The 27570-nt window shown below is 54.0% G+C and overlaps 1 protein-coding gene and 1 long non-coding RNA gene across 6 annotated transcripts in view; one reads left to right on the plus strand and one right to left on the minus strand.

Moving 5' to 3' along the window:
* The first annotated feature begins 2336 nt into the window (after window positions 1–2336).
* MROH2A (maestro heat like repeat family member 2A) overlaps window positions 2337–27570 on the plus strand; it is a 45689-nt gene continuing 20455 nt past the window's right edge. For 2 of the 5 annotated variants that reach the window (XM_053215988.1, XM_027047180.2), the window contains exons 1-21: window positions 2338–2848; window positions 3401–3499; window positions 3731–3915; window positions 8635–8766; window positions 9049–9211; window positions 11351–11449; window positions 12219–12370; window positions 12843–12986; window positions 14901–14993; window positions 15228–15306; window positions 15463–15576; window positions 18263–18339; window positions 19287–19406; window positions 19708–19818; window positions 20615–20762; window positions 21547–21587; window positions 22028–22169; window positions 22355–22407; window positions 22849–22956; window positions 26254–26373; window positions 26651–26773. In XM_053215988.1, coding sequence (XP_053071963.1) covers window positions 2806–2848; window positions 3401–3499; window positions 3731–3915; window positions 8635–8766; window positions 9049–9211; window positions 11351–11449; window positions 12219–12370; window positions 12843–12986; window positions 14901–14993; window positions 15228–15306; window positions 15463–15576; window positions 18263–18339; window positions 19287–19406; window positions 19708–19818; window positions 20615–20762; window positions 21547–21587; window positions 22028–22169; window positions 22355–22407; window positions 22849–22956; window positions 26254–26373; window positions 26651–26773 — 2346 coding nt within the window. In that variant the 5' untranslated portion in view covers window positions 2338–2805. Of the gene's footprint in view, window positions 2849–3400; window positions 3500–3730; window positions 3916–8634; window positions 8767–9048; window positions 9212–10140; window positions 10415–11350; window positions 11450–12218; window positions 12371–12842; window positions 12987–14900; window positions 14994–15227; window positions 15307–15462; window positions 15577–18262; window positions 18340–19286; window positions 19407–19707; window positions 19819–20614; window positions 20763–21546; window positions 21588–22027; window positions 22170–22354; window positions 22408–22848; window positions 22957–26253; window positions 26374–26650; window positions 26774–27570 lie in introns of those variants that run through there. The other 3 variants (XM_027047193.2, XM_027047175.2, XM_053215990.1) reach the window with 3 other exon arrangements.
* Window positions 9796–12269, minus strand: LOC113595891 (uncharacterized). Its single transcript, XR_008295649.1, has 3 exons — window positions 12114–12269; window positions 11415–11873; window positions 9796–10999 (listed from the first exon to the last, which is right to left on the minus strand). It is a non-coding gene; the product is annotated as an uncharacterized LOC113595891 (long non-coding RNA).

Consider the following 27570-nt stretch of genomic DNA (forward strand, 5'->3'; position numbering starts at 1 on the left):
AGGGAGGGGTTGCACAGGGAAAACATGGCCACCAGAAGCCATGACTGACCCCGGTGGTCAGGGGAGAGGGAGCTAGTGAGCCGGGGACAGGCTCCCGGATGTGTCCACTACACGTTTATGTTGTGTCCGTTTTCCCCACATCCTGCCTTGGCGCTTCTCGTGCATTTAAAGTCACGGGTTTCTACAGATACTTATTTTCAACTTAGTTCCTGTGGAAGCAGAGGTAGGAAGCCCGGTAGAGTGACAGCACACGAGAGTGGCCGATTTCATGAATGGATTATACGGGAGTCAAATGTTATTGCCCTACCCTGAAAAAGAAACCCAAAAAGCATTTTTATTTCAGAAAACCAAGTACAGCCCTCTTCTTTGTCCTTGATCTCATCACTTTAGTGTCTTCTCTGGATAGTATGTGCAGGGGCATCTCACTTTTTCCATGGCTTCTGTACTCATTGTATGTGCGACAAAAAAGCGGCCCCTTTCTGCACCCCTCCTGATAGCCAGGCCCTTCACAATGTGGCTTTGCAGCTCTTCCCATCGAGAGGAGGATCTATTTCCCCACCCCTCAAGTCCCGGCTGGCCTGTGACCTGCTTTGGTGGCATGTGACAGAGTGGGTGGGTACCACTTCTGGGTCTAGGCGTCAGGAGGCCTTCCTGTTCCTGAAGCCCACTTACCTACTGTAAAAACAGCCTGGGTGAGCCCTACTGTGTGACAGACATGTGTCCCAATCACTCTAGCCTCTTCAGCCAATAGCTAGCCAACTGCCAGGTGCCTGTGGAAGGCTGTCCTAGACCAGCCAGCCCTCACCCAGCCCACCAGCGGACTGCAGATGTATGAGCAACTCCATGGCTAGAGATGGCCCAGAGCAACAGAACTACCCAGCTGACCCACAGATTTATGAACAACAGTAAATGGTTGTTTTCTGTCCTTAAGCTTTGAGGTGGTTTGTTACACAGCAATGGCTAACTGATACATTCAGTGCTGGCCCTAAACCCACGATCTTCCATGGGTTGGGTCTTTAGACTGTCAGAGGATGCAGGCACATCCTACCCACTTCTATATCCACTTCTACACGGAGAGCTGTGCTTAGCTGCACGCAGCGGGCAGGCAGGTAGGGTCTGCGGAATGGAATGGGAGCCGTGTCATTTGAATGATCTTTGAAGGAAAAGAGCAGGCCCAGAGGAGAGTGGGAGAGGTAGCCACAAAAGCGAGGCATGTGATAACTATCTTCTTGTGTCTCTTCCATATTGGCCAGTATGTCTCCAAAGGGCAGAGTGAGGAACAACGCAGGAATTTTACAGGGAAGAAGGGTTTAGCACCATGCCTGCGAAGCTCATTTTCCAACCATCTGGATTCAATGAAGTAGAAATGGGCTGCAAAGGGCAAAAAGCATCCCGCTATCAGAGACTGAGGAGCAGGCCTCTTGGCCGCATGGGCAAACTTTGAGTGGGAATTTTCACTAAGCCTTCGTGGACCTACGTGGCTCTGAGTCTTGTTCTATTGCTCTGTAATGCATAGCAAGTTTCCAAAGGCCAATATTTCGTTGCTCAAACTTTTGATCTGGCCTGTTATAGCTACAACTGACGAGAAAATCTTGGGCTCCACTTTTGGTTCAGGAAATGGGGTACCTGCTCTCTTACCTGTCAGGGGGAACCCCCTGCCCCATCCTGTAAGCCACCCAGTCCTTGGGGAGGAAGAGTCCTCTTCCCAGGACCCCTCTGTCACCCATCCCACCCCAGCTGTCCTGACCGCATCTTCCCACCCGGAGGTCCTATGACCACAGGGTGGAGGCGAAGAGGTCAATGAGAAGACATGACTGCCAGCTGACCTGTGAGCTGGACCTGGGAAATCAGAGGCTTCGCATCCTCTCTCCTGTCCTTGGAATGTGGGTTCTGCTTGCCTTTCCCACTCCCAGAGGATGATCCAAGGAGATCGTTTTGGGATACTGAGATGGTGTAGAGACCACCTTGACGGTACAGGTGACTGAACCTGGTTAAGACCTCTGTATAAACTTGTAAGATGTGGTTGGCAGATGCAGAGATACACTTGTCCTGATGCTACCCAAGATGAAACTCCTGTGTAAGTTCTCCTGCTTATGAAAACTGCCACCTGCCAACATGGAGTGGCTTCTTCAGTCTCTCCCCGCCCTCTGAGTACAGAGGCCAGTTTCAGATTTCACCCCGGAAGCTTCTGTGGAGCTTGCAAACCAACAGGGCATCCCCAGGGGATGTGGTAGTTGATAACGCCCACTCCCGCTATGCCCCTTTCCCAAACAGGCCACCGTATTCCACCGCACATATGTATAAAAGAAACGTCTAATGACAACATAATGTGGCGTTTTAACACAGGGCCCTGCGCACTCCTTGAAGCCCTCAGTTGATCAAGACTCAGGAAGGCAGTTAGATCTCAGAGTTCCAAGGGTCTGTGACCTAACGGTGATGGTTCTAGTGAAACCCTCCCACCCTGCCAGGAGACCTCATCCTCATCCACATTACGGCTGAGAAGCCAACCGTCCCACTTCCTTGACGACCCACCTGCCCATGTCCACATTACCTTTGATGTGTATTAGGCATCCTCTCCTTGTCGTGTATTTTTGTCCCAACCAGGAGGGGACTCCGAGGAAAGGTCAGTAGTTAAGTCCCAGAGTAGCTCTTCAACAGATTCCCAGGAGGGAAAGAGCTCAGGACGGTGAAGAGCCCGTGGAGTTTCAGGCTTGGAGAACTCTGGTCAGGGGGCGAACGGATCTGGGAGCATTCAGTCCTCCATTTTGACATCTGTGTTGTTGGTCAACCCTTGAGAAGCTGCTGATGTTACGAGAGCTCCTTGAGAGGAGCAACGTGGACGGCGGAGGTGGGTTTCTCATTAATCGTTAGTGTTCGGTGTGGAGAGGAGAGGAAGGGCCCTTCTTAACCAAGTTAGCCACTGCTGTGTGATAAATGACATCAACTCAGTGGCTTAAAACAACACCCGTCTATCATCGCACAGTTTCCGGGGATCCGGAGTCAGGGGGTCTCACAGGCTGCCTTCATGTTGGTGCAGACACATCCTTTCCGGAGCTTAGTTCTCTTCCAAGCTTATGGGGTTGGAGGACTGATGTCCTCAGCTTCTTGCCACAGGGTCCCTTCCACAGGCAGTTTAGGCCACGCCGTTAACTTCAAGGCTAGCGTGAGACTCCCTCTCCCATCCCTAGGACACAGAGGCTGCTATGAGAGCACATGACCCTGCGAGTGGCTTCCTGTCACCTTGGCCTCGGCCTACTGGTTAGAACACGGGTCTAGCCAAGTCCCGGTTCTGCCCACACCGAAGGGGAGAGGGTTATGCAGGGTGTGACTCTTGGGGGAGCGGTGGTCTCTTGGGTTGTGTTGATACACTAACGATTTTATACAAATCTTGTCTCCGAAGAGCTTGTGGAGGAGATGACAGAAGCACTGGTAGGCTCAAACGAGGGCCCGGCAGAGGAAACGGAGGACCTGGAACCCCTGGAGCCAGACGACAACGGAGGTAAGAAAGTCGGCCTCACCCCTGCATTCCTGTCCTGTCCAGTCCTGGCCATTGACTCCTTGAGGGCGTGTCCCAGCCTAGGTCTCCGTTTCTCTGTCTGCACGAGGACAGGGAGGCCCCGCCCAATCGTGGCAAGAGCATGGCTTCCCCGGCCGCGTCAGGAGGGCCTGGGCGCGGGAGCACTTCCCGCGACGGCCACCTCAGCGCCACCCCTGCACCACCTTGTCTCAGGTACTTTCCAACAAGTCACAAACCTCCTCAACATCATGGACAGCGGGTCAGCAAAGACGGACGCTGCTGGGGGGGCAGGTCCTGACATGCGGAAGATGCTGGCCTCGGTGATAATCACGGAGAAGGCCACCACGGAGCCCTCTGCGGTGATCAACGCTCTCATCCGTTGCCTGCAGGTGCCCGAGGTAGGGCCCGCTGGCCCCCGGCCCCGCCTCGGAGCCCAGCCACCCGTTGGGTCAGCACACATTATCGACCATCGCAGGCACAGGGCTGGGTGCTGGGGCACAGACACGGGCAAGACCGTGAGGCTCACAGGACCCATGGGAGACTGGGGCTTTGGTAATTTTTAAAAAGCTGCCTTATTCTGACACGGTGGGTTGGGGAGCCCTTGTCCTAAGGCTCACGAACGTAGTCACAAAGATGTTGAAGGAGTGAAGCAGGTAGACCTGGGGCAGCCAAGACGTAGCAGAACCGGGTGCAAAGTGCTGGGCCAGCCCGGAGACTGCTTAGCCGGGGTCAAGAGTGGGGTGGAGGGCGTAGGAGGGAGTGATGGGCGGTGTGACGGGAAATCGCGGTGGGCAAGACAGGGCAGAGTTTGGGGCAGAGCATCAGGGTCCCCTGGAGAGCTCGTTAAGACCCAGATTGTTGGGCCCCGCCCTGAGAGTTACTGATTCAGTAGGTCTGTGGGGCTGGCCTGAGAATCAGCATTTCTAACACCTTCCCAGGTGATGCTGAGGCTGCTGGTCTGGAGACCACACTTTGAGAACTGCTGGAGTGTAGACTGTCCTGTAGCCTTTGGGGCTGGGAAGTGGGGGAGATCTTTGTAGGAATTCTTTAGAGAAAGCTTGATTTTGTAGAAAGATGGGTGGCAGCTGTGAGGAGCAAAGACAGGCAAACGGTTTTGTAACAGACTTTTAAAATGTGGGTTTATTTATTTTTTTGTATTTTTTTTTTCAACGTTTATTTATTTTTGGGACAGAGAGAGACAGAGCATGAACGGGGGAGGGGCAGAGAGAGAGGGAGACACAGAATCGGAAACAGGCTCCAGGCTCTGAGCCATCAGCCCAGAGCCCGACGCGGGGCTCGAACTCACGGACCGCGAGATCGTGACCTGGCTGAAGTCAGACGCTTAACCGACTGCGCCACCCAGGCGCCCCTAAAATGTGGGTTTATTAGGAGGTGCAGGGGGGGGAGGGGACAGGCCATATCATGCAGGGCCACATGAGCCAGCACCAGGGTTGGCCAGGAAACAGAGGGAGCGAGGAGGGAACGGGGGGCAAGAGTCTATATTGTGGTCTCTGGTGGGGGGAGGGGGGATGGGACAGGCAGGGTGAGCAGGCTGAAGATGGGCTAGTGTGAACAATTTCAGCGGGCTCTGGGTATCGGGGCTATCCCTGGTTGTCTGGCATGTGGCCCTGGGGTCATTAGGGGCAGGTGGACAGTGGCTCCCAGTGGGAGAGCAGGTGGATGGTACCGGCTTTGGACTGGCTGGTTTGCATTTGAAAAGCATGCTCCCTGGGGAGATGTTTGCTCTTGGTAGTAACTGGCTAAGCCTGGGAGGGGTGGGCTCTCCAGGGTCATCGACCCCGAGGTGTCGGGAAATATAAAACATTTAAGAACATGATTAACACCCAGGCCATAATTGATGGGGTTTTGGGGTGATGGGGGGTTCAGAGCCGATGGTCAAGAAAGAATTCTTTAAGACGTCTTTGGTGCAGAAAGGTGATTTTATTAAAGCACAGGGACAGGACCTGTGGGCAGAAAGAGCTGCGTTGGGTTGTGACAGATAACTCATTATATACCTCAGGTTGGGAGGGGGTTAGGGACAGCGTAAGTCTCTAAGGAATTTTGAAGCAAGGTTTCCAGGTCCTTGAGGGGCTGGCTGCTGTTAGAAAAACTGTTGAGTAAAACCTCAGTCATGAGACCCTTCAGATGTATATCAGGGGGCCATAAGCTTGGAGTATGATTGCCTGCATGTATCTTGGGGAGTTGAGGTAAAGGAATTTTTATATGTTAAAACAGACTTACGGGATCCTGGGGGGTCAGGATAATGTGAAGCCAAGATTCCCTTTTACCCTTAACAAAGTGTCATCATCGAGGCAGCCGAGCTCCTAGAGGGAGGTCACTCTGTCTGTTTCAAGGACTCGTCACTGGGCTGTAGGCAGTACGGGAATCTAATTTTTCATTTGCCTTTGTTTCCCACATCACCACGGCAAGCACTTAAACCCCCTTACATCTCGATGAGGGTCCTATGAGGGCTCCAGGAAACGGAGTCTATAGGTTTCTGGAGATTAGGTTCTGGATAAGGTTGCCTTTTTCTTGCCATTACTAAGTCATCCGTAAACTGAAGGAGACTCCCGTCCTACGTGACCTCGATCTCCATCAGTCAACCATTTGCTTTCTTTCCTTTCCCCTCTTCTTGGGCAGCCAGGAGTGTCTGGGGAATATCACACGTATCCCACCTGCTGGGGGTGGGGGGAGGGTGCTGTCAGCCTGTACTTTGTCCTCAGCTCGCCCCATGCTCCCTCGTCAATAATCAGTGGCAATACATAGACACTAAACACGTGGGCACATTTGAAATTAACCTGTTTCGGAGATTTCCGTTCTTCATTGAATAGTGAAGGAGCCAGCAGAATGTCAAAATCTGTTAAACCAGACAAAAGTCATCGACATTGCCAGGAACAGCAATGATTTTTGTTGCTAGGGAGGAAGATTTGCATTCGTATCAGTTTCCTAGGACTGAGCTTCTGTCCCCAGATAACGTAGCCTAGACAATCACGGGGGGTCAAGGGTGCCCCCCGCTTGAGGCCCCATAATCTTTGAGCGGCTGCAGACAGCCCCAAGACCTCCTCTGGTGCCTGTCTTTAGGTCAGTTTCCAAGTCTTTGACAGTTTTTGCCTTGCGACCATAAATATTCTCCAGAGATGCCTCTTGATCACAGAGGAGGCTGGTCTTATTAAAATTTACCTGGCTGTTTACACAGGTCCTGCAGGAGTGTTAATGAAGCCTACAGGTGTCCTTGAGGTCTCTTTGAAAATCGAGAGCATGCATTCTCCACGGGGGTGATACTGTTCCCCCCACCCCTGGGTAAAATGGATTCGCTGAAGAAAACCTTACTTTTTTATGTATCAAGTACAGAGATGCACATAAACAGATACGTCATATACTCGGGGAATTAAGGCTTCATGGGTAGGGGTGCAATCAGGAAAAAATGTCTAAGAAGGCTCTTTAGGGAACAATCTAAAAAAAAAGACTGAGGGACACTGGTCAGGGCCAGGCAGTACCGAACGGCCAAGGCCCCCCAGTTTTCTTACTTCCAGGGATTTTCATGAGGAATCTCTGGTTGGAGTTTAGAAGCCTCGGTTAATCGCTAGGGCGACACCAGGCAAACAAGGCCACGACTCTCTGGAGCAGATTTCACTAGTGAACATATAAGTTTGAGTGACTTTCTTCCTTCTTGAGGTGCCTTTTCCGAGGCCTCTGGGGCTGCTGGGAAGTGGCCGCCCTCCCAACAGAGAGGAGGCCCCTTTCCAAGGGCTTTGAGGGCCATGGCCTCCATGTCAACGGCCCACACTCATTCTGTAAGAGCAGCTGGTCAAGCCTGATTCAATAAGGGTTATTTTAATCGCCAGTCTCCAGGTGTGGTCTGGGAATACGGTCTCTTTGTCCAATTCTACCTTAAACGGGGTCATTTAAGATGGCGATAAGGCTATCTGGGAATCAAAAGGGAGTGAGAGGCACATTTCCTGGTATCGACTGCTTCCCCACCAGGGTGGACTGCGTTCTTGGGCTTTCAAGTGGGCCAGTGACAAGTGTGTGGAGAATCTGGGGCGCTGACCATGCGACTCTTGTCTTGCTGACTCTGCCGGACCGAGAACAGGGAAGAAAGAACAGATTTGCGGGCCACACCGCCAGGGCCAGTTGGATGAGTCGGATGGGGGGAGGGCGGAGAAAGGTGTCGGGGGTGGAACCCGGTAGGGCATGCCTCTTGGGCGGCTTGAGGACAACCCCCAGGTGGGGTATGACTCGTTCTGGAACCAGTTGCAATGCGTGTGGGGTTCCCCACCCCCCTCCGCCACCGAGCGGTTCTCAAACACCAGCGGGGCGTCTCACAGTTCAGCTCAGTTCTGACCTACCCACCTGGAGACAGCATCGGATCCCATAGGCTAAGGGCTCAGTCCCACAAAGCTGCCCCCGCCCCCGCTTGTCCCCCGGTGCCTCTGACCGACTGGCTGTCGAACTCCCTCCCTGGGTTTGATTGATTTGCTAGTGTGGGTCACACAACTCAGAGGAACAGACCGCTCGCTGGATTACTAGTCTATTATAAAAGGATCGAACTCAGGAATGGCCAGATGGAGGAGATGCAGAGGGGAAGCCACGGGGAACAGGTGCGGAGGTTCTGTGCTTTCTTGGGGTGCACCGCTCTCCCAGAATCCCCACGTGTTTGGCAGCCCGGAAGCTCGCTGAGCCCTGATCTGCGATCGATCTACGGAGGCCTCATTACAGAGGCACCGCCGATTGAATCATTGGCTATGGTCAATGCATTCGGATTCCGGCCCCTCCCCCACTCCAAGACTGAAAGTTACGACCCTCTAATGAAAGGGATGGTTCTCCTGGCAGCCAGCCCCCATCCTTGGGTGCTTTCCGAGTCACCTCATTAAGGTAACAAAGGACTCTTTCAGGGCTCTCATCACTAAGGAAACTCCCAAGGGTTTTAGGAGCTCTGTGCCAGAAACCAGAAAGGGGACAAAGATCAAATACACGTATCTTGCGAGTCACGGGTATATGGGAGGAGGGCCAGTGGAGGGAGAAGATGGTGGGCTGTGTTGGGGGCAGGGCTGGGTCCATCCCAGGTGCCACCACCTAGTCCAGGATCTTCCCGCCCGCCCGTAATCATTTCCCAGATTTCCACCCAGCGCAAAGTCAACATTTACAACATCCTCCAGGAGATCATCCAGCAGGAGGGGGAGCTAGAGGATCAGGGCGTCCAGAGGCTGGTCGCCATCGCCTCCAAGGAGATGAGGGAGAGCCTGGAGGTAGTAAAGCCCTGGGTCCATCGGCGCCCTGCCCCCCTCCCCTGCCAGCCCAGGGGCTGAGATGTTGGTGGCCTGGGGTGGATGCAGGATTTAGTTCTGCACTGAGAACATCATGTGCAAAGGCCCTGAGGCAGGGAGAGGCTTGGCTTCTCTGGTCCAGTGACCGGTGAGGAGGGGGGCAAGAAGAGGCGTAGCCTGAGCTGGAGCAGGTGTGGGGCAGGAGGGTTTTCATGGCAGCCCAGCGGGTGGTGGAGACACACGTCCCTCCCCCGTCCCCTGCAGGTGGAGGGCTACGTGAAGGCAGAGGTGGCCAGCGACACCCTGGTGGCTTTGTCCCGCAACCACTTCAACTTGGTCATGTATGAGCTGCAGCACCACCTCAAGCCTCTCAACCTCACGGACGAATTCGTCATCGTCACCTTGGCGAAACTGGCCAATGGCAACGGTAGGCGCACGCGGGTCCTCGGCCTGGGGCGGTGGGGGGGGGGGGGGGCGGGTCTGGCCCCGCAGGCCGGCCTGGCGCTCCCTCCCGGTCACTGCCTCTCTCTTCTCTGACCAGCCCCATTTCTCTCTTTTCTAGTTTTTAAATTTTTATTAAGTTTTTCTTTTGAGTCCAGCGTAATATCAGTTTCAGGAGGGTCATCCAGTCACCTGACGATTCCATACATCGCCCAGTGCTCACCCCGACACAAGCTCTCCTTCCTCCCTGTCTCCCGCTTCAACCATCCCCCCTCTTACCTTACCTTCCTCTGGCATTCCTTCTTTCCGTCTCCGCGTCTCCCTCAGCTGTCAAGATTCCGTGTTCCTGCCTCTCATTTCTGTCTCTTCATTCCTCTGCCATTCTTTCTCCAGACCGCTCTCCCTCTCGGGCCCCGTTCTCTTGTGTTCTCATCTCTTTTCCTTCTTACCCCTCCCCTCCCCCCTCCCCCATTCCACAAGCGGGTGCTGAGCTCCCGCTGCACAGTGGCAGTGAGTACAATGCGCTCGGTCCCGCCTCCGTAAAGGACGGTAAACAAGTAAACGAGAAAATCGGCCATCATCATATGAGATGACATGTGGTGTGACGAGAACAGCCTGGTGGCTGTTTGAGATCAGGAGGGAGGGGACCTCACCTCTGTGGGGCCCTCACTGGGGTAGTGACATTTCAGCTGTGACCCGAAAGGACGAGACGATGGTGAAGAACCAGATGCGGGAGGGCGTTCTGCATGGAGAACGTTATGTGCAAAGGCCCTGAGGCAGGGAAAGGCTCGGCTTCTCTGAAGGACTGAGAGGTCACTGTGGCTGTCGTTAGGGTGAGGGCAGATGGTAGAAAGTGGGGTTGGAGAGGCTGGCAGGGCCTGGTGGGTGTGGTAGAGTCTGGACCTTACTTGAGAGCCCCAGAAAGCTGCAGGGTTGCCTTGTGACACGCAGGTTCCAGGAAGAACATTCTAGCTGTTGTGTGGGTGGAGAAGGGATGAGAGGTGTGTACATGAGAGGCGATGGTGGCTCAGGCTGGGGCCAGGCTGGTGAGGGGTGCGCAGACGGGAGAGATGAATGAGGCTCCGACTGATGGGACTTGCTGATGAGTTCTGTGCTGGAGGTGAAGGAAAAAAAAGAGGAGCCAAGGAAGACTCCCAGCTTCAGGCGTGAGCAGCTGGCTGCCGGGCAGGTGCACTGAGTTCACATTCCTGCGGGACTTTCGAGGGGCGGGGTCAGGTGGCCAGCTGATGGGTGGATGCGGAGTCGAGTCCGAGGGCAGGTGTGGGGGGCCTTCCTTCCAGGGTCTTTGGCGTGTGGGTGGTGCTCAAAGCCGTCCACGCCCACAGATGCAGACAGAGGAGAGGAGGCGGGCAGAACCCAGCTCAGAGAAACCTGACGTCAGGAAGAGAGTTGGCAGGGAGACGGGGACAGGGTGGCGGTGGTGTGGAAGCTGCGAGAAGGGCGGTGGCTCAGGAAGGGCCCGGGGGCCAGCGTGTCCCGTTTTGCAGGGGCTCTGGTCAGATGGGGCCGGGTGGGTGGAGAGAGTGGGGCGGGGGGCAGGGGACTAGCTGCTCTGAGACGGCCGCTGGAGGGGCCAGGCTGGGAGGGGAGGGTGGCTCTGTCACCTGTTCCCTTTCCCCCACCAACGCCTCTTCTCTGCCCCCAGCGTCCCTCGGTTTCCTTCCTTTCTCTGCCCGCCTGTTGCCTTCTTCTGGTCTCTCTTTCTTGCTGCCTGTCTCTTTGTTCTTTGCTGTGTCTTTGTTCATCCAAGGACCTTGGTGGGACACGTAAAGAGCCAGGCATCTATCCAGGAGCCAGGCTCAGTCTCCCCTCCCTGACTTTCTGCTCTGCCAGCTCCTCCCTATGGTTCTATCTCCCCCTCCTCCCCCTCCTCCTCCTCCTTCTGTCTCCCTGTCCCCGGTCTCCTTCCTTTCCTGCTTCCTCCCCCTTCACTTGTTTCCGGTCTGTTCCTTTCACCTCCCACTGACTTCCACACTTTATCCTGTGGCCTCAGCCACATGCTGGGCCCCGTGGGGGTGGGAGGTGGCAGGAAGCGGGCTTGTCCTCTGCCCTGTGCCTGCTGACCCGCCCCCAACTCCCTGCCCCCTCTCGTCCCCCTGCACAGTGTTTGAATTCATGCCATACATGGGCATCACCCTGGCCACCATATTCACGATGCTGAGACTCACCAATGAAGCCAAGATGTGCCAGGTGATCTGCAGTGGTACGTGTCTGGTGGGGCCCGCCGGTGAGGCCCGGCCAGGGGGCTGGACGAGGGCCCGGGGCAAGCAGGTGGAGGGGTTTGCTGAATAGGAGGTAGGTTGTCCATTTATTCCCGAGCATTTGTCCAATCTCCTGCTTTGTGTGGCCCCAATCGGCTCTCGGGGGGGCACAGGCGGTGGAACTGTGGCTGGTGCTTTCAAGGGAACACGGCTTAGCGGGAGGAAGTTGTCTCTGTGACTCGGTTTACCCGACTCTGTTTCGAGCGTTTCAGGAGGACGACGGGATTTCACAGGAGAGGGAACCAGGGAACATGGCTCTATGTTGGGCCCGACCAGGGCTGGTCTCGGATGCTCTTTATGGTCTGATCTCCTTGCCCCAGGTTTTGATTTCTTAAGTGTTTCGGGGGGGTCCCAAATCCCTGATACCTGAGAAGAATAAGACAAAATGTGCTCACTGCCCTCTGTGGGACAATCCTCGGGCTGTGAGTAAGGAGTCATATCCTACCCTTGACCCCTGTATGTGAATCTCAAGGACTGGGGTCTGGACACACCCGTAGGCTTAACAGCCCCCCTCCCACACGGGTAGAAAGCTGATAAAAATTGGAAGGCAGAGAGCACGGGCTGAAGAGAGGCATTTTCTAGGCTGTCTGAGGCCATCTCGCTCACCTGCTGGTTACAGAAGTGTGCCAACGCTTCTGGAGGGAGGTGGCCCGGGGAGACCTCGTCCGGCTGCTGCCCCTCGGGGCTCACCGCCTCCACCCTGCTCCGTAGCCATGGAGACCTTCTGTGAGACGGTCCAGTTTTACCTGTGGCATCTGGAGGACAGTGTGTATCCTGTGATGACGGAAGATCAGTTTGCCATGAAGCTGTTCCCGATGTATCGCTATTTCGTGACCGTGTGGCTAAGGAACCACAACCCTGAGGTGAGAAGCACCCTTCTCAAGGGGGTCCTGTGGTCCCCCCCAGGTCATGGCTCCCCAGCCTGTGTGGCTAAGGAGGGCTGAGAGACCACTGGGTCCAGCCTCGTTCTCAGAACCCGGAGAGACGGTGACCTGATCAATGGAGGAGCTGACCTGCCTGGGCCCTGGGGCCCCGGGGGGCCTGGCTTGAGAAAGACCCCAGGAGTTGCTGGAGGAGGGTCCCTGTTACGGTGCGTTTTACCTAGAGGAGCTGTGCCGTAGGACCGTTTTACAAATGAGGAAACTCAGGCGCTCAGACAGGTTCTCCCAAGTGACAGAGCCGGGACTTGCAGGGACAGTCCGGCCTCGTCGCCTGCCTGTGGGGTCTCGGGCGGGGCCCCGCCTACTCCCAAGGCCCTCTCTGTCACGTGCCCTGGACTCTCTGGATGGGGTGACCTCACTGGGCCTCGCTGGGGCTCCCGGGCTCCTGTGGTAGGTGAAGCTGGGGGTCATCAAGTCCCTGAAGCCCATGCTGACCCTCCTCCTGCTCAACGACGACCTTCGGAATCAGTTGTACGACTACATCCCCCTGCTGCTGGCGGAATACCGGGGCGGCCTGGAGGCCCTGTTCATCACGCAGGTGAGAGGCTGCAGGCTTGGCTCCTCTGGGTCCCACGTCGGGAGGGGCAGTGTCACCTGAGTAGAAGCTGGGGCTCCGCACTCACTGGATTTTTGAGAAACAAACACTGCTGTTCCAGGTGGAAGGGACGAGATCCCAAAGGGTCTTGGAGGCTGCGGTGAGGTTGCGTGTTAGTTTCCTGGGGCTGCCGTAAGAGAACCACAGGGTGGGCGGCTCCAAGTAACAGAAATGTAGCCTCACGGTTCCAGGGGCGCTCCTTCTGAAGGCCCTGGAGAGGAATCCTTTGGTTGCCTCTTCCAGCTGCCGGTGGCCCCACGCGTTGCTTGGCTGGTGGCTGCAGCCTTCCGTCGTCCCCCTCTCTTCACGTGGTCTCTTCTCCGTGTCCTCCCCTCTTCTTATAAGGACGCCAGTTGTTGGACTTCGGACCCTTCTTAAATCCAGGATGGTTCATTTCATCTGAGGCCCTTACCTCATGACATCTGGAAAGCCTCATTTTCTTTTTTCTTTTAATTTTGTTAATGTTTATTTTTGGGAGACAGAGACAGAGCACGAGTGGGGGACAGACAGAGAGAGAGAGAGGGAGACACAGAATCTGAAGCAGGCTCCGGGTTCCCAGCTGTCGGCACAGGAGCCCGACGCGGGGCTCGAACTCACAAACCGTGAGATCATGACCTGAGCCGAAGTTGGACCCTTGACCGCCTGAGCCACCCAGCTGCTGCTGGAAAGCCCCGTTTTCAAATAAAGTCACATTCTGAGGCTCTGGGTGCACATGAATTTTCGGGAGACCCTTTAACCCACGATAGCCCGTAACCTGTGTGGGATGGAGCCTTGGCAGGGTTCTGAGTGAAGATGTGACCTGGGCTGTGTCACTCACCTACAGCAGAGGCGTGGTCCTCAGCTACAAAAGCAAAGAGCAGAAATTAATACGATAGATTTAGGGGGCCGTCCTTCGATCACTCTGGCTAAAGAATGAGATTCGCTGCCAGGTGGATAGGGGAGAAAGGGGAAGAGGGCCTTGAATGCCATGCTCAGTGGCTTAGCACAGCACTTTCCAAGCATCACTGTGCCTGGGAATAGCTTGGGGGCTTGTTGACAATGCAGGATCGGATTCATCAGGTCTGGAGAAGAGCCTGATAGACTGCATTTCTTTCTTTTTCTTTTTTCTTTTTATGAAATTTATTGTCGAATTGGTTTCCATACAACACCCAGTGCTCATCCCAACAGGTGCCTTCCTCAATACCCATCACCCGCCCCCCATCAACCCTCAGTTTGTTCTCAGTATTTAAGAGTCTCTTATGGTTTGCCTCCTTCCCCCTCTGTAACTTTTTTTCGCCTTTCCCCTCCCCCATGATCTTCTGTTAAGTTTCTCAGGATCCACATAAGAGTGAAAACATATAGTATCTGTCTTTCTCTGTATGGCTTATTTCACTTAGCATCACACTGTCCAGTTCCGTCCACGTTGCTACAAAGGGCCATATTTCATTCTTTCTCATTGCCACGTAGTATTCCACTGTGTATATAAACCACAATTTCTTTATCCATTCATCAGTTGATGGACATTTAGGCTCTTTCCATAGTTTGGCTATTGTTGAAAGTGCTGCTATAGACATTGGGGTACAGATGCCCCTGTGCATCAGCATTCCTGTATCCCTTGGGTAAATTCCTAGCAGTGCTATTGCTGGGTCATAGGATAGATCTATTTTTAATTTTTTGAGGAACCTCCACACTGTTTTCCAGAGCGGCTGCACCAGTTTGCATTCCCACCAATGGTACAAGAGGGTCCCCGTTTCTCCACATCCTCTGCGTTTCCCGCCAGCTCCCAGGGGGGATGCTGATACCTCCAGCTGATGGGCCCCTCTGAGCCACAAGAGTCCAGAGTTTACTGACCGTGAATCATCGGCCCGTTCATTGCAGGTCTTGAGGCAGATCCTGGAAACGTCCGTCACCACCAACACCCCTGTCCCCCAAATGCAACTACACACCATTTTCACGGAACTGCATGTCCAGGTGAGGCCACGAGCTTGGCGGGGCACCAGCATTCTCGGGGTGCTGCCGTGGGGAGTGGGCGGTGGCAGGTGGCGTGGCTGTGGAGCCCCCATCTCGTTCATCTGGCTCCTGTATCCCACGGGGGCTGGGAGGCGTTGGCTGCCCACGCAGCTCTGCCACGGCCAGGCCGCCCCCGTGCTTGCATCCCGTCTCTGCTTGTCGTCTCACCACCCTCCCTGCATGCCCCCTCCCCAGGTGTGTGCCAAGGCTCCTGCCCAGCAGCAGTACAGCAGCCAAAACCTGGCGGAGATCGTACACTGCTTCATAGCCCTCGGTGAGGCTCCCCCAGGTCCCCTGTGAGCCTGGCGGGGGGGGAGAGTCCCTGCTCCCCCCCCCCCCCCCCGGAGTCCCCGTCCCCCAGGGCTGCCTCCTCTGGCTCCATCTGTCTGGCCCAGGGGGCATATGACTAAGGCAGCCTTCCCCCCTGCAGCCCGGTCCTACCCCAAGGAGCTGATGAAATTCTTCCTCGGTCAGATGGAGATGAGCCAAGAGGCCATCCGCGTGGGGACATTGACCCTGATTAGGACGATAGTGAGCGCAGCTGGTGAGCAGGACCAGGAGGTGGGGCGGGAGTCAGGGGAAGCGGGTCTCACACATATCTGGAACTCGGTCATTTCCTCTTTTGTTGACATCACTGGCTGGGCCAAGGGGTCATGGCTGTCTGTTGCCTCGCATTTTCTGTGCTTGAACCTAACCAGCACTGTGACCCCCACCCCCAGCTGTGTCCGCAAACCCTGAATCCCGGCTTCCACCTCAGTCTGAATTTCCAACTTTTTTTTCTTAACGTTTATTCATTTCTTGATAGAGAGACAGAGCGTGAGTGGGGGAGGGGCAGAGAGAAGCAGGCTCTGGGCTCTGAGCTGTCAGCACAGCACAGAGCTCGACACGGGGCTCGAACTCACGGACCGTGAGATCATGACCTGAGCCGAAGTCGGACGCTTAACCAACTGACTGAGCCACCCAGGCAACCCTCCAACTTTTAATCTGAATCTTAGAACTACCCCCCCCGCCCAAAACTAAATCAAAGGCTTTATGTAAGGCCTAGTTATATCATGTAGGCATAGCCCTAGAGCTCCACTGTCCCAATGCCCAATCATAGTCGAAACTCCTGATTCTGAATCCCTAAGCCCAAACTAGAACCCTGGCCCTGTTATCAAAAGGGAAATACTCTCCCCAGCTGAGGCAGCAGCTCAGACAGTGCCTCTGTGTGAACTGGGACAAGACATCCCTCGATGGGAGCACGTGGCCTGGCAGGTTCATGATTTGGTGAGGAGAGCATGGCCGCTCCTGTTCAGTCCTTCAGCTGAGTGCCCTGTGCAGTGCACAGACTGGGCAACTTTATATGAAGCACGTTCTGCTGACAGTGAACCTTTCTCTTAAAAAAAAAAAATGCAGATTTATCTGATGGACAGAGATAATAATGACTAGAGTTGGCCTCACCATTTTTCTGTGAAAGGCCTGAGAGTAAAAATACTTTCGGCTTTATAGGCCATATAGTCTCTGTGACAGTTACTCGGCTGTGTAAAAGCAGTCATAAACTGCACAGTGGGGCTATGTTCCAATAAAACTTTATTTACACAAATGGGCTTTGATCTGGATTTAGCCTGCGGGTTATACTTTGCTAATCCTTGTGCTAGAAAAAAAAAAAAAAAGAAACTAGCTTCTTGTGTAAGTTGATAAAGCATTCTGGATGTTCAGTTGGATAGGGACCAAAACTTGGGCTCAACAGTCCAGCTTCTTGACAATTGTCTGAAGGATATAATTGCCCGAAGGTAACTGGACAATGATGTTCATTACCACATCGTGCATACAAGCAAAACGTTAGAAACAACCTAAATGTTTTTCTACAGGGAATTTCTGGAATGAAGAATAGTATATACACATAGTGGAATATTACTCAACCTTAAAGGATATAGTCAATCTGTATTTTTTCATGGGAAAGAAGCCCTCTCTGTATTGAGGGTGATAGTATGGTGTGGGGGGTAGGGTGTTACATGATCTTGATTACTTGCAAGAAATCTATATGCTTAGTTTTGCCTGAGTGAGTGTAGAAGGACACAAACTGTTGAGTGGTTACCTTTTATTTTAATTTTGCAATGAACACACATTATTTTTAAAATCAGAAAAGAAGTTTCTATTTTGCAGATAAAAACTCAAAATCGGAACCTGCTCTCTCAGTGCTTGGTTGCCCGCTACTTTTCCACCAGCATTGACTTGTAGTAACATGTAGCCTTGAGTGTACTGTGAGCCCGAGCACCCGACTACAATTCTGTCCACACTGGACCTCTCCGGAATCTTCTCATGGCTCTCTCTTACCTCTCTCTCTCTCTCTCTCTTTTGTTTAAGTTGATTTATTTATTTTGGCAGGGGGAGGGGCAGAGAGAGAGGGAGAGAGAGAATCCCAAGCAGGCTCCATGGTGTCCACACAGAGCTCACTGCGGGGCTCGATCCCACGACAGCGAGATCACGGCCTGAGCCGATGTGAAGAGTCAGATGCTTAACCAACTGAGGCACCCAGGCGCCCCTCTGTCTTACCTCTGTCAATCTTCCTTCTCCCCCAATCGGCTGTCCACAATTCTATGACTAACAAACGCTTACAAAGCACTTCTTGTGTGCCAAGCGCTGTCATTACTGCTCACAGAAGCTCTGTGAGAGAGGTACTGTTGTTATCCCCATTTTAAAGGTAGGGAAACTGAGGCACAGGGGGCTGAGGAATTCACCTGTGGTCACATAGCTACGTTGTGGCAGACACAGGGTCTGAACCCAGGCAGCCTGGTACCAGAGCCCAGGCTCTGCCCTGCTGTGCTTAACGGTCTATGCATGCCCACCGTGTGCCCAGCCCACCATGTGCCCACCTAAAGGTGCTAAAGTGATAGTAGGTGGGGCTCTCACCTCAAGGAGGGTCCGGCTGGGTTCCATGAGAATCACAAAGCAGAGGCCAAGCTGTGAGGCATAAAAGCCATGCTCTCCCCTGGCACCAGGTGGGGTGGGACAGACATTGAGAGGACAGGGAGGTGGCCAGCGAGGCCTCTGAGGGAGGCGGCCCCGAGCCGCGGTGGGAGTCGGAGGCTCTCAGGAGGCGTGACGTGGACGAGCCAGCTGATGCCTGGCTCCTGGTAGAAGGTGGGGGGCAGGCCTGCTGCTCTGGGGGTCTCGCTGGGAGTCCCGGGCATCTCTTCAGAGCCCAGCTCTGAGGCCGGTGGCCCTCCAGGCTGGTGTTCCTCTTTCAGAGCCCAGAATGAATGTCAGGACCATCTACCTGGCCATCCGGGTGGTCAAGACCACCCTCTCTGACACCCGCTTCAAGGTAACGGGGGCAGACACCCGGAAGGGGATGGGGCTCGGGGCACTCTGAGGGGGGCGGCGGAGGGAAGTCCGGTGGGCGGCCTTCACTCCTCTCCAGCTCTGTGGGGAGGGCGGCCTGCTGGAGGCTCTTTGATGGAAAACCTAGCTTCCTGGCCAGCACTGAGTAGGACTGGAGGAGTGTGAGGCCCACGGGAGCAGGACCACAGCTCTCCTCAAGGACCTGGAGTTGCCCGATGAAGGGGCCCAGCCAGCACCCTGGACAGAGGAGAGGCTGGGTGAATCCGGAGTCCTCCAGAGCTGCGTGGCTGCCTGAGGGTTTTGTGTAGCCTTTACTGCATTTGAAGAAAGCAACTTGAAATTCGAAAGACGCACACCTTGCGCCCTCCAAATAAAGGCCCCCAAAACCCACAGTCCAGTCTCCACTGTAGCCACGGCCACCTTGGAATGTAGCTTCAGTTCTGGTCGTAGGTCCAGGAGGGCGAGGGTCTAGAGGGCCTGGGGGGGTGGGGTGGGATTTGGGCTGGAGATTTAGGCTGCGCTGTTCTCAAAATGTGGAGGCCGTCAAGGGAAGAGAGAACAGGTTTGTTCTGTGCTGCCCCCACGTAGGGTTTTGCAAACATGAGCCCAAGCCTGGGCGGGCCCAGGATAAGAGTCAGGCTGTCCCCTCCAGGGCTGCCTGAGAAGGGAGTAGCCTGTCTAGAAGGGAGTGTGCTCCCTGTCTCTGGAAGGCTCAGATAGGGCTCCTGGGTGGGCCTGCTGCAGAGTGGGCGCCCCTGGACGAGGCAGGGGGTGGGGGGCAGAGTGGGTGGTAGCCCCTGAGGCTCCTTCCCGCCCAGAGCACCCCCAATTCCTGGCCGTCTCAGGTCATGGGATTCGGCGTTAGATGCTGAGCCCTTCTCCCCCGGAGCCCATCCCAGTCCCCGGCTTGTCTGCTGCCCGTCCCCACAGGTAAGGATGGCTATTCTCCGCATCATCGGCCAGTTGGCTCTGTCTGGCTACCAGGACAGGATCAAAGGCTGGGGCCTGAAGTACGTGTCTGTGCAGCTGACTCTCTCCACCTACAAACTGGTGAGTGGCCCTGATATGCAGACCATGGCGCAGCCGGGCCTTGGAAGCGGTTTCTGAAGCACTGAGGCAAGAATCCGCCTGGTGTATCTGTGCTCGAACCTGCGTGAGTCTGCGTTCATGACACAGGCACAGAGACGCAGTGAGCTGTAGGTAAGGGTGGGCGCAGTCACGCCAGGCAGGGAATCCAGAAAACCCTGGAGACCCGGCTCCGGGGCATGGAGCCTCACGGGGGTGAGGAGGCCACACCGAAGGCTGCAGGGCACCCGCCCGCGAGCAGGGACCCCTCGGTTCTGCCTTCCAGACAAATCGCCGGGAGAGCTTTTATCAGAGGGACCTGGAGGAGAAGATGGTCCACAAAGTCACCATGGACACCGTGCGGATCATAACCTCTTCCGTCAGTGGGATGACCAATGTGAGTGGTCACCCTGCAGCCGACAGCTTGACTTGTGTGGGTCCCACACCAGGCTCGGAGTGGAGGGGGCGGACAGGGCAATGGCGCATGCCCAGAGCTCTGTGTTGTTTCTTCTCCCAGTCTCGCTGCCTGGGGGCCCCGGAGGGCCTCCATCTTCCCACCACCCGAGCTCTTGTCCTTGAAGGTCCAGTTCCAGAGCTGGGTCCTTGATGGGAGCTTAGTGCCCCAGACACTAAGGCAGTGCTTGGCATGCAGAGGGCCTCAATAGGTATCCATTGACTTACTGCCAGAAATGTGTCTATTACCTTAAAGCCGCTGCAGCCCTGGTGTTCGTGTGTGTGTGTGTGTGTGTGTGTGTGTGTGTGTGTGTAGATATGATTTTAATTGTTTAATTGCACAAGCATCCAGTGAGTTCCTAGCACGTGAAGACATGAAGGCTTATACTGCGAGGGCTCCGTGTAACCCCAAGGAGGTCACAAGCTTAAGAGGGAAACAAGGGTGTCAACTTTTCATTGCGATACAGTGTGATTTGGCCAAAAGTAGGAAAAAATGTACCATGATAGCATCAGGAGGGAATCCTTGTCTACTCCGTGAGACTCTGGGCTGGACGCTCCCTGGCCGGGGGCAGCTTATCTGAATAACAGAGAGACTGAGAAGATTCATGGTGGCTATAGCCCAGGGGGCACCTGCTTAGAGCCAGTCCTGGACTCACAGGCCGGCACCATGGGGCGGGCCTGACGGATCTTGTGTGGCCATGGATGCCCCCACCGATCCTGCCCCCCTGCCCCCAACCCAGGAGTTCTGGCTGCGGCTCCTGTGCTACATCATGGAGACAGATCACACCGAGGCCTTGACTCCCATCTGCATCAGTCTCACAAACCTGGTGGAACACCAGCCGCGCACCAAGGATGTGGAGGCCAGCGTGGCCAGCAAGAGCAGGCACGGTGGGCAGCGTCCCTGTGCTGGCTGGGGGGCTTGGGCGGGCCGGTCACTCCGTGTCTCCGAGTGTGTCCTCTCCCCGTTTTCCAGGAAGCGTCTAGGAGTCCAAACAGCCAGGCCGGAGGCCCTTAGCATACCTGAGGAGGGGTTGAAATGGAGCCAGCTTCCTTTGGCGGGTCATTCCTCACATCCCTTCCCCCTGCACCCCTCCCAGGACCTCACCCATGGAGGCTCAGGCTTTCTCCACATGTGACTTGTCTGGGTCCCATGGGAGTCGTCTGTAATCCCAGTGCAGCACTGTCCATGTCAGACTCTCCAAGAAGTGACTGGCCCCACCTAAGGGTGGAGTGACACTGCTCTTCCAAGGGGGCTGTTCTCGTGGGGCTGGGGCTTTGCTGGATGGGCGTTGCTGGTGGTGGGTGTGATTTTAGGAGCCCTTTAGGACCCAGGGACGGCAAATGGTGAAGGGTCTTCTTCATGACCTCCCCCGGGCTCTGGACTAGCACCACCCCCCCCCCCCCGCCCCGCCCCGCCGCCGATGTCTTCTAAGCACCAGCGCAAAGCACAATTCTCCCTTCTTCCTAGGATCAACCAATTAAAATGATGTTCTTTATGGACCTATCACTGGTCCCTGTGCCAACCCATCCTCTGTTCTGGGGGCAATGGGAGGCTTCAGGAAAGTACCTTCTAGGGCAAGCCCTTCTCAGGGGCACAGGGGCATGGGAGCATGGGGTGTCTCCCAGTATCAGCCGGGCAGCTTCAGCAGGGTCACATCTCCTTCTTCCTCAGTGGATCTGCCCGCGCCCCAGAAACTGCTAGCCCGTCTCCTGGTGAGTGGCTCACCCAGGCTGTGCCCTGTGGCATCAGGGCCCGTGGCATCTCTCTCTTGAAAGCCCCCCCAAGGGAGGAGGGAGCTAGATTCTTGGCAGGACAGAGCTTTCCCGGTCCCTTTGATTCCTCTTGGGTACCTGTGGCAGGGGCTCTGTGCTCGGATGCCCAGGAACCTGGTGGGAACGTGCTCCCACATTCCTCTGCTCAGCCTCTGAGCAGCCCCAGCGCATCCCCAGGACACTGCCAAGGGCCCGCCTGCCCCTGGGGGCCTTGCACGCACGCGTTCTGCTCCTTATGTTGACTCTGGGCATTAATCCACGCTCTGCAGAAGCCTGGGGTGGGGAGAAAGCCCATGATCTTGCCCCTCTTCTTTCTGGGAACAAAGTGCCTGGGTGGGGGGCTGCCCTGCCCCACTGGCATCTGGGCGTCCCCCACCCAGGTGCTGATGTCATCCCCCTACAAGGGGGAGGGCCGTGGGATAGCCATGCTCAACCTCCTAAGGACCCTGAGCCAGAGCATCGCGCCCGCCATGGCTGACGTGTGGGAGCTGGAGATCCCGCTGCTGGTCAAGTACCTGGAAGGTGAGGCGCCCGGGGGCCCCCTCCCCGCGTGCCTGCTGGTGTACTAATCACCTGGCTTGAAGTGGGGAGGAGATGACAGCATGTGCTGAGCCCATCCGTGGAGGGCTTTGAGTGCCTGACCCACGAAAGGGTCCCCAGAAGGGAGCAGCGGGAGAAAGTAGCACATGTGGGCCTTCTTTCTGCAGAACATACTGAGTTTACTTGGAATCAGAAGACCTGGGAGGACAAGCTAATTCAGGTGAGGACATGATCCAGCTTGCTGAGGTCGGGCCGGGAGAAAGGGGAAGGGTGCACGGGAGGGCCCTCGGCGGGGTCGGCATGGGGAGTTTAGGAGTCCTTGGAGGACACATTCTCCTTCTGTCCGAGAAGACTTGGGGAGCACCAGGCACGTCCACGGCTGTGTCTGCCAGCAGGGGAGAACAGAGAGCCTTCCAACTTGGGGAACCGTGTGTTCAGGAAAGCAGCACGGGGTGACCCTCCTCCCTCCAGCATCAAAGCCACAGCTGTTCCCCAGCCTCACGGGATCAGGGTTCGATGGGTCGAGCAGTCTGGAGGTTGGGGAAGGGGGCCAGAGAGGGTGAGTCACCGTGACTCAAGGTCACACAGCCCTCCCGCAGCCTGGGAGAGAACAGGACTGGGGTCCTTGGGCACTGCCCACCTACATCTTCTGTCTCCTCAGTTTCTGAGAAACTCCCTTAAGAAGACTCGAGGTTCCAACTGGAGCTTGCGTCTGAGCAAAGAGCTGAACAACCAGATCGAAAGCTTTGACAGCCCCTCCCTGGAGAAGGTTTGTCCTCACAGTGTCAAGACAGTTCAGACAGGGAGGGGACACCAGGGACAGTGGGATGGAGTTCCACACTGTGGGTGAGCTCAGCTGTACCTGCAGCTGTCCACAGGGTTCTGGGAGGAGAGGTGGGTGGCTTAAGTCAGTGGGTTTTTGTTTCTTGCTTTGTGTTGTTTTTCTTTAAAAGCCTGCTTTGCTGAAGCTGGGGCCTCCTCTCCAGTCGCCATCTTCCCCACCCTTCATCTCACTTTCCACCTGAAGTGGTCTCCTAGCAGAGTCCAACAGGCAAGGGCTGAGATGTGTGAGCAGGTTTTGGGAAATAGTGAAAATGGTGAGGGTGGCATTGAGCCATGGAAGGCTAAAGGGGTGGCTGAGTTCTAACTCGGCTGTGAAGAAGATGAGGCTGGGAGGGGGACAAAGGAAGAAAGAGTGGGCAGGCTGGGTTTAGAGCTGGACTCCCAACTGTCCCCACCCCCACCGGTAGATTGCCAGATGTTATTCCACACATCCGACTCATCCAGCTACTGGCTCATGACCACGTATGTGTATTTTGTTGTAAAAAGGTTTTTACAAAACTGTGAACATAGTTGAGAGAAATCAGAGAAGGTCTCAATCAACAGAAAGGATCCCATGTTCATGGCCTGGAAGATGAGATAGTCAAGATGGCACGCTCCCCAAATCTATCTACATGTTCATTGTGATTCCTGTCACAAACCCAGCTGGCTTTTTTTCTTTTCTTTTCTTTTCTTTTCTTTTCTTTTCTTTTCTTTTCTTTTCTTTTCTTTTCTTTTCTTTTCTCTTCTCTTCTCTTCTCTTCTCTTCTCTTCTCTTCTTTTCTTTTCTCTTTTATTTCTTTCTTTCTTTTTCTTTTTTTCTTTTCTTTCTTTCTTTCTTTCTTTCTTTCATTCATTCTTTCTTTCTTTCCTTCTCTCCTTCTTCTTTCTTTCTTCAGAGATTGACAAGCTACTCCTAAAAGTCATGTGGGAATACAGGGGGCCCAGAATAGCCAAAATAATTATGATTAAAAGAAAGACAAAAGCTGGAGGGCTCAAATGTTGCAATTTCAACACTTCTTACACACCGCTGCAGTGAACAAGACAATGCAGTGCTGGCATAAGGATGGGCAGACAGAGTGAGGTAATAGAATCGAGAGTGTAGAAATAAACCTCACATTTACTGTCAACTGATTTTGAGCAAGGCCTTCTTAGATAGATACACTAAACGCCCAAGTGATGACAGAAAAATAGATTAAGTTGGACATCATCAGAACTAAAAACTCTTATGTTGAAAATCAAACCATCAAGAAAGTGCAAAGACAGCCCCAAGAATGAAAGAAAATATTTTCAGATTAAGTTCTTAAAAAGGGATTTGTATCTAGGATATATAAAGAACTCTTATAACTCAATAACAAAAAGACAGGCCAGTTTAGAAATGGGCGAATGATATGAACAGACATCTTCAAAGAAGGTACATGCAGAGTGAATAAGTACGTGAAAAAATGCTCGAGATTATTCCCATTAGGGAAAACACAAGTCAAAACCATAAGGACATACTACTTCACACCCACTAGGATGACTATAAGAAAAAAGACAGACAACAAGAAGCATTGGTAAGAATGTGGAGAGATTTGAACACTCAAATATTGTTGGTGTGAATGGAAAATGGGGCAGCGGCTCTGAAAATCTGTCTGTCATTTCCTTGAAATGTTAAATATAGGGTTACCATATGACCTAGGAATTCTACTCCTAGTTGTACATGCTCAGGAGAAGTGGAAACATACATCCGCACAAAAACTTATACATAAATGTTCATAGCGTGATTCATACAGCCAACCACAGAAGCAACCCAAATGTCCACTAGTGGATGAAAGAAAAAACAAAACATGGTCTATCCATACAATGGAATATTGTTCATCCATTAAAAGGAATGAAGTACTGATTTATGGTACAGAAAGGATGACCCTTGAAGACATTATGCTAAGTGACAGAAGCCAGATGCAAAGGAATGCAAGTGACCACATATTATATGATCCTGTTTACTTGAAATGTCCAGAATAGGCATCTTTTTAGGGATGGAAAGTAGATCTGTGGTTTCCAGAAGCTGCAGGGAATGTCCAGCGATGCTAACGGGCAAGGGATTTCCTTTGGGGGGGGGGGTGACAAAAATGTTCTAAATTTAGATTGTGATGATAGTTACCCAACTCTGTGAATATACCGTTAAATTTGTAAACCTTAAATGGGTTGATTTTATGGTATGTGGATTATAGCTCAATGAAGATGTCTGAGAAAAGGTTTTACAGGTGTCAGCCAAAAATTATGTTTATCCAAATAGATAGCCTTTGTAGGGGAGTATGTAAAATAACAAAAAACAAGTGTATCTTACAGATAGTCTTCTATAGCTAAACATAAATTTGCAGGTGTAAGATCTTATCTGATGTCAATTCAAGGACAGATATCCTTTTTATTAAAAATTTTTTTTAATGTTTATTTTTGAGAGAGATAGACAGAGCATGAGTAGGGGAGGGGCAGAGCAAGAAGGAGACACAGAATCCGAAGCAGGCTCCAGGCTCTGAGCTGTCAGCACAGAGCCCAAGACGGGGCTCAAACCCACGGACTGCGAGATCATGACCTGAGCCAAAGTCAGATGCTTAACTGGCTGAGCGCCCCAGACGCCCCAGACCAGGCTTGATTTTATATCCTGGTTGTACCCCTCCCCACCTGGTTTTTCATCTCCCCAAACAGCAACTGCATTTACAGTCTAGAGATGCTGTGTGGGTTAAATGAAATAATGCATGTTTGTTTTTGTTATTTTTCCAAATACACACACAAAACTCTTACAAATAAAAGAGAAAACAGGAGAAATGAGCCAATAGGAAATGGGGAAAGAATACAGACAGGGATTCAGGGACTGGATCATGAGAATGTGCAAAGGTGATCAGCATGGCTAAAAATCAAAGAAATGCAAGAAAACGTGGATGGTCTGTCTCTCACTGGTAACATCTTATGTGACAGAGGAATGTGGGGAAATCGGTGTTCTTAGATTGGTTAGTGTGAGTTGAAACTGGTTCGACTTCCATAGGAGGGAAATTTGGTCCCCACTATTTATAATACGCTTGCCCGCAAACAGTCCGACGCTCCAGAATAACCTCGATGTTTATTTCAAAGAATGTACGAAATGCAGAGATATCTGTGCATTAGAGAAAGAAATCTAGAGTGTTACGTAGGGAACTCTCCATGGCAGCAACCCCTGGAGGGTGGAGTAGAGAGGCTCGAAGCTCCCTCTGTTCCTGTGCCTTTCCAGGGCTTTCTGTATCGGGCCCTGGGTTTCACACTGGCCACAGGCCTGGAGGCCGACAAGGTAGAGACATTGCTGCTGGAGCTGCTGTACAAGACAGACTATGGCAACGACTTTGACCGGGAGGTGAGGGTGCCCTGCGGCCCCACCCCCATCCACCAGACCCCTCTGGTCCCTCGGGGATATGGGCACATGCGTGAAAGCTTGTGTGTGCATGAGCATGCATGCATATGTGTACTGGTGTGTGTATGCGTGTGTGTGTGTGTGTGTGTGTCTCTGTGTGTGGACCTGTGTGTGCATAGGGGCATCCATGCATGTGCTTGTGTGTGTGTGTACGTGTGGGGGGCTCCTCCTCTGGCCGCTGCCCGCTTCCCTCACCCCCGCTGGCTGTGTCTGCCCGCAGGGCGTGATTCTGTGCTTTGGCCTGTGTGCCCGTGGCCAGGTGAAGACAGTGCTGAATGTGCTCCATGACTTTGAGGAGAGGATCCAGGAGTCAGAACAGTCCTGGCAGATCGGGGCTTGGCGGGTAAGGCACCCTCGCTCCACAGTCAAGTCTCTGGGGGTCGCATAGACCAGTGCTTTCAGCACCAGCCAAGGTACCTGCTAGATCTCAGTAGCAAACTCCCCCCAGTATCACCTGTCCCCAAAATGACTGACATCCGGAGGCCTCCCCCCAACAAAGCTTTTCAGGGTGCGTCCTTTCAGGGCCCAGATATTACAAAGGAGCGCTAGCCCACCGTGGGCTCTGCAGAGCAGCACTGGGTGCTGATGGGAATTCAGAGTCCCAGGCCTCACCCATACTCACTGGATCTGAAGAGGCTGCTCAGGTAGCACTCAGTGTAGGTATTTCCACGGGTCAATGGCACTGGGGTGCAGGGCGATCATGCCCGCCGTCATATAGAAGAGAGCACTGAAGCTTGTCCAAAAGCATGCAGACGGCCACTGAGCCGAGAAGCCAGGAGCCAGGCCAAGGCAGCCCGTGGGCCGACCGCTCGAGGGGGCCCCTCTGCCGCAGGGTCACAGGTTGGCTGAGGCCCCAGTAGGCAACCATCCAGAGTCACCGATGCCTCAGGCTTTGGCCTTGACCCAGGACCCTCGCCCTGGGCGTCTGGTAGTTTGGATGGAGAGAAACAGGAGCGTCCCAGGCTCCTGCCCCAGCTTCTCCACAAAGCGGGATCTGAGACGTGGATTCGTATCTGAGGCCTGGCAGGGCACGGGCAGCCCTGTGCGCCCTCCGTGGTGGGTTCGGTGGCCTGTAGCACCTCATTCCGGCATCACGACAACCCCTGGCCCAGAGCAGGGCCTGGCAAGGAGTAGGAGCTC

Source organism: Acinonyx jubatus, chromosome C1, assembly GCF_027475565.1.
Source record: "Acinonyx jubatus isolate Ajub_Pintada_27869175 chromosome C1, VMU_Ajub_asm_v1.0, whole genome shotgun sequence".
NCBI classification, from domain to species: domain Eukaryota; kingdom Metazoa; phylum Chordata; class Mammalia; order Carnivora; family Felidae; genus Acinonyx; species Acinonyx jubatus.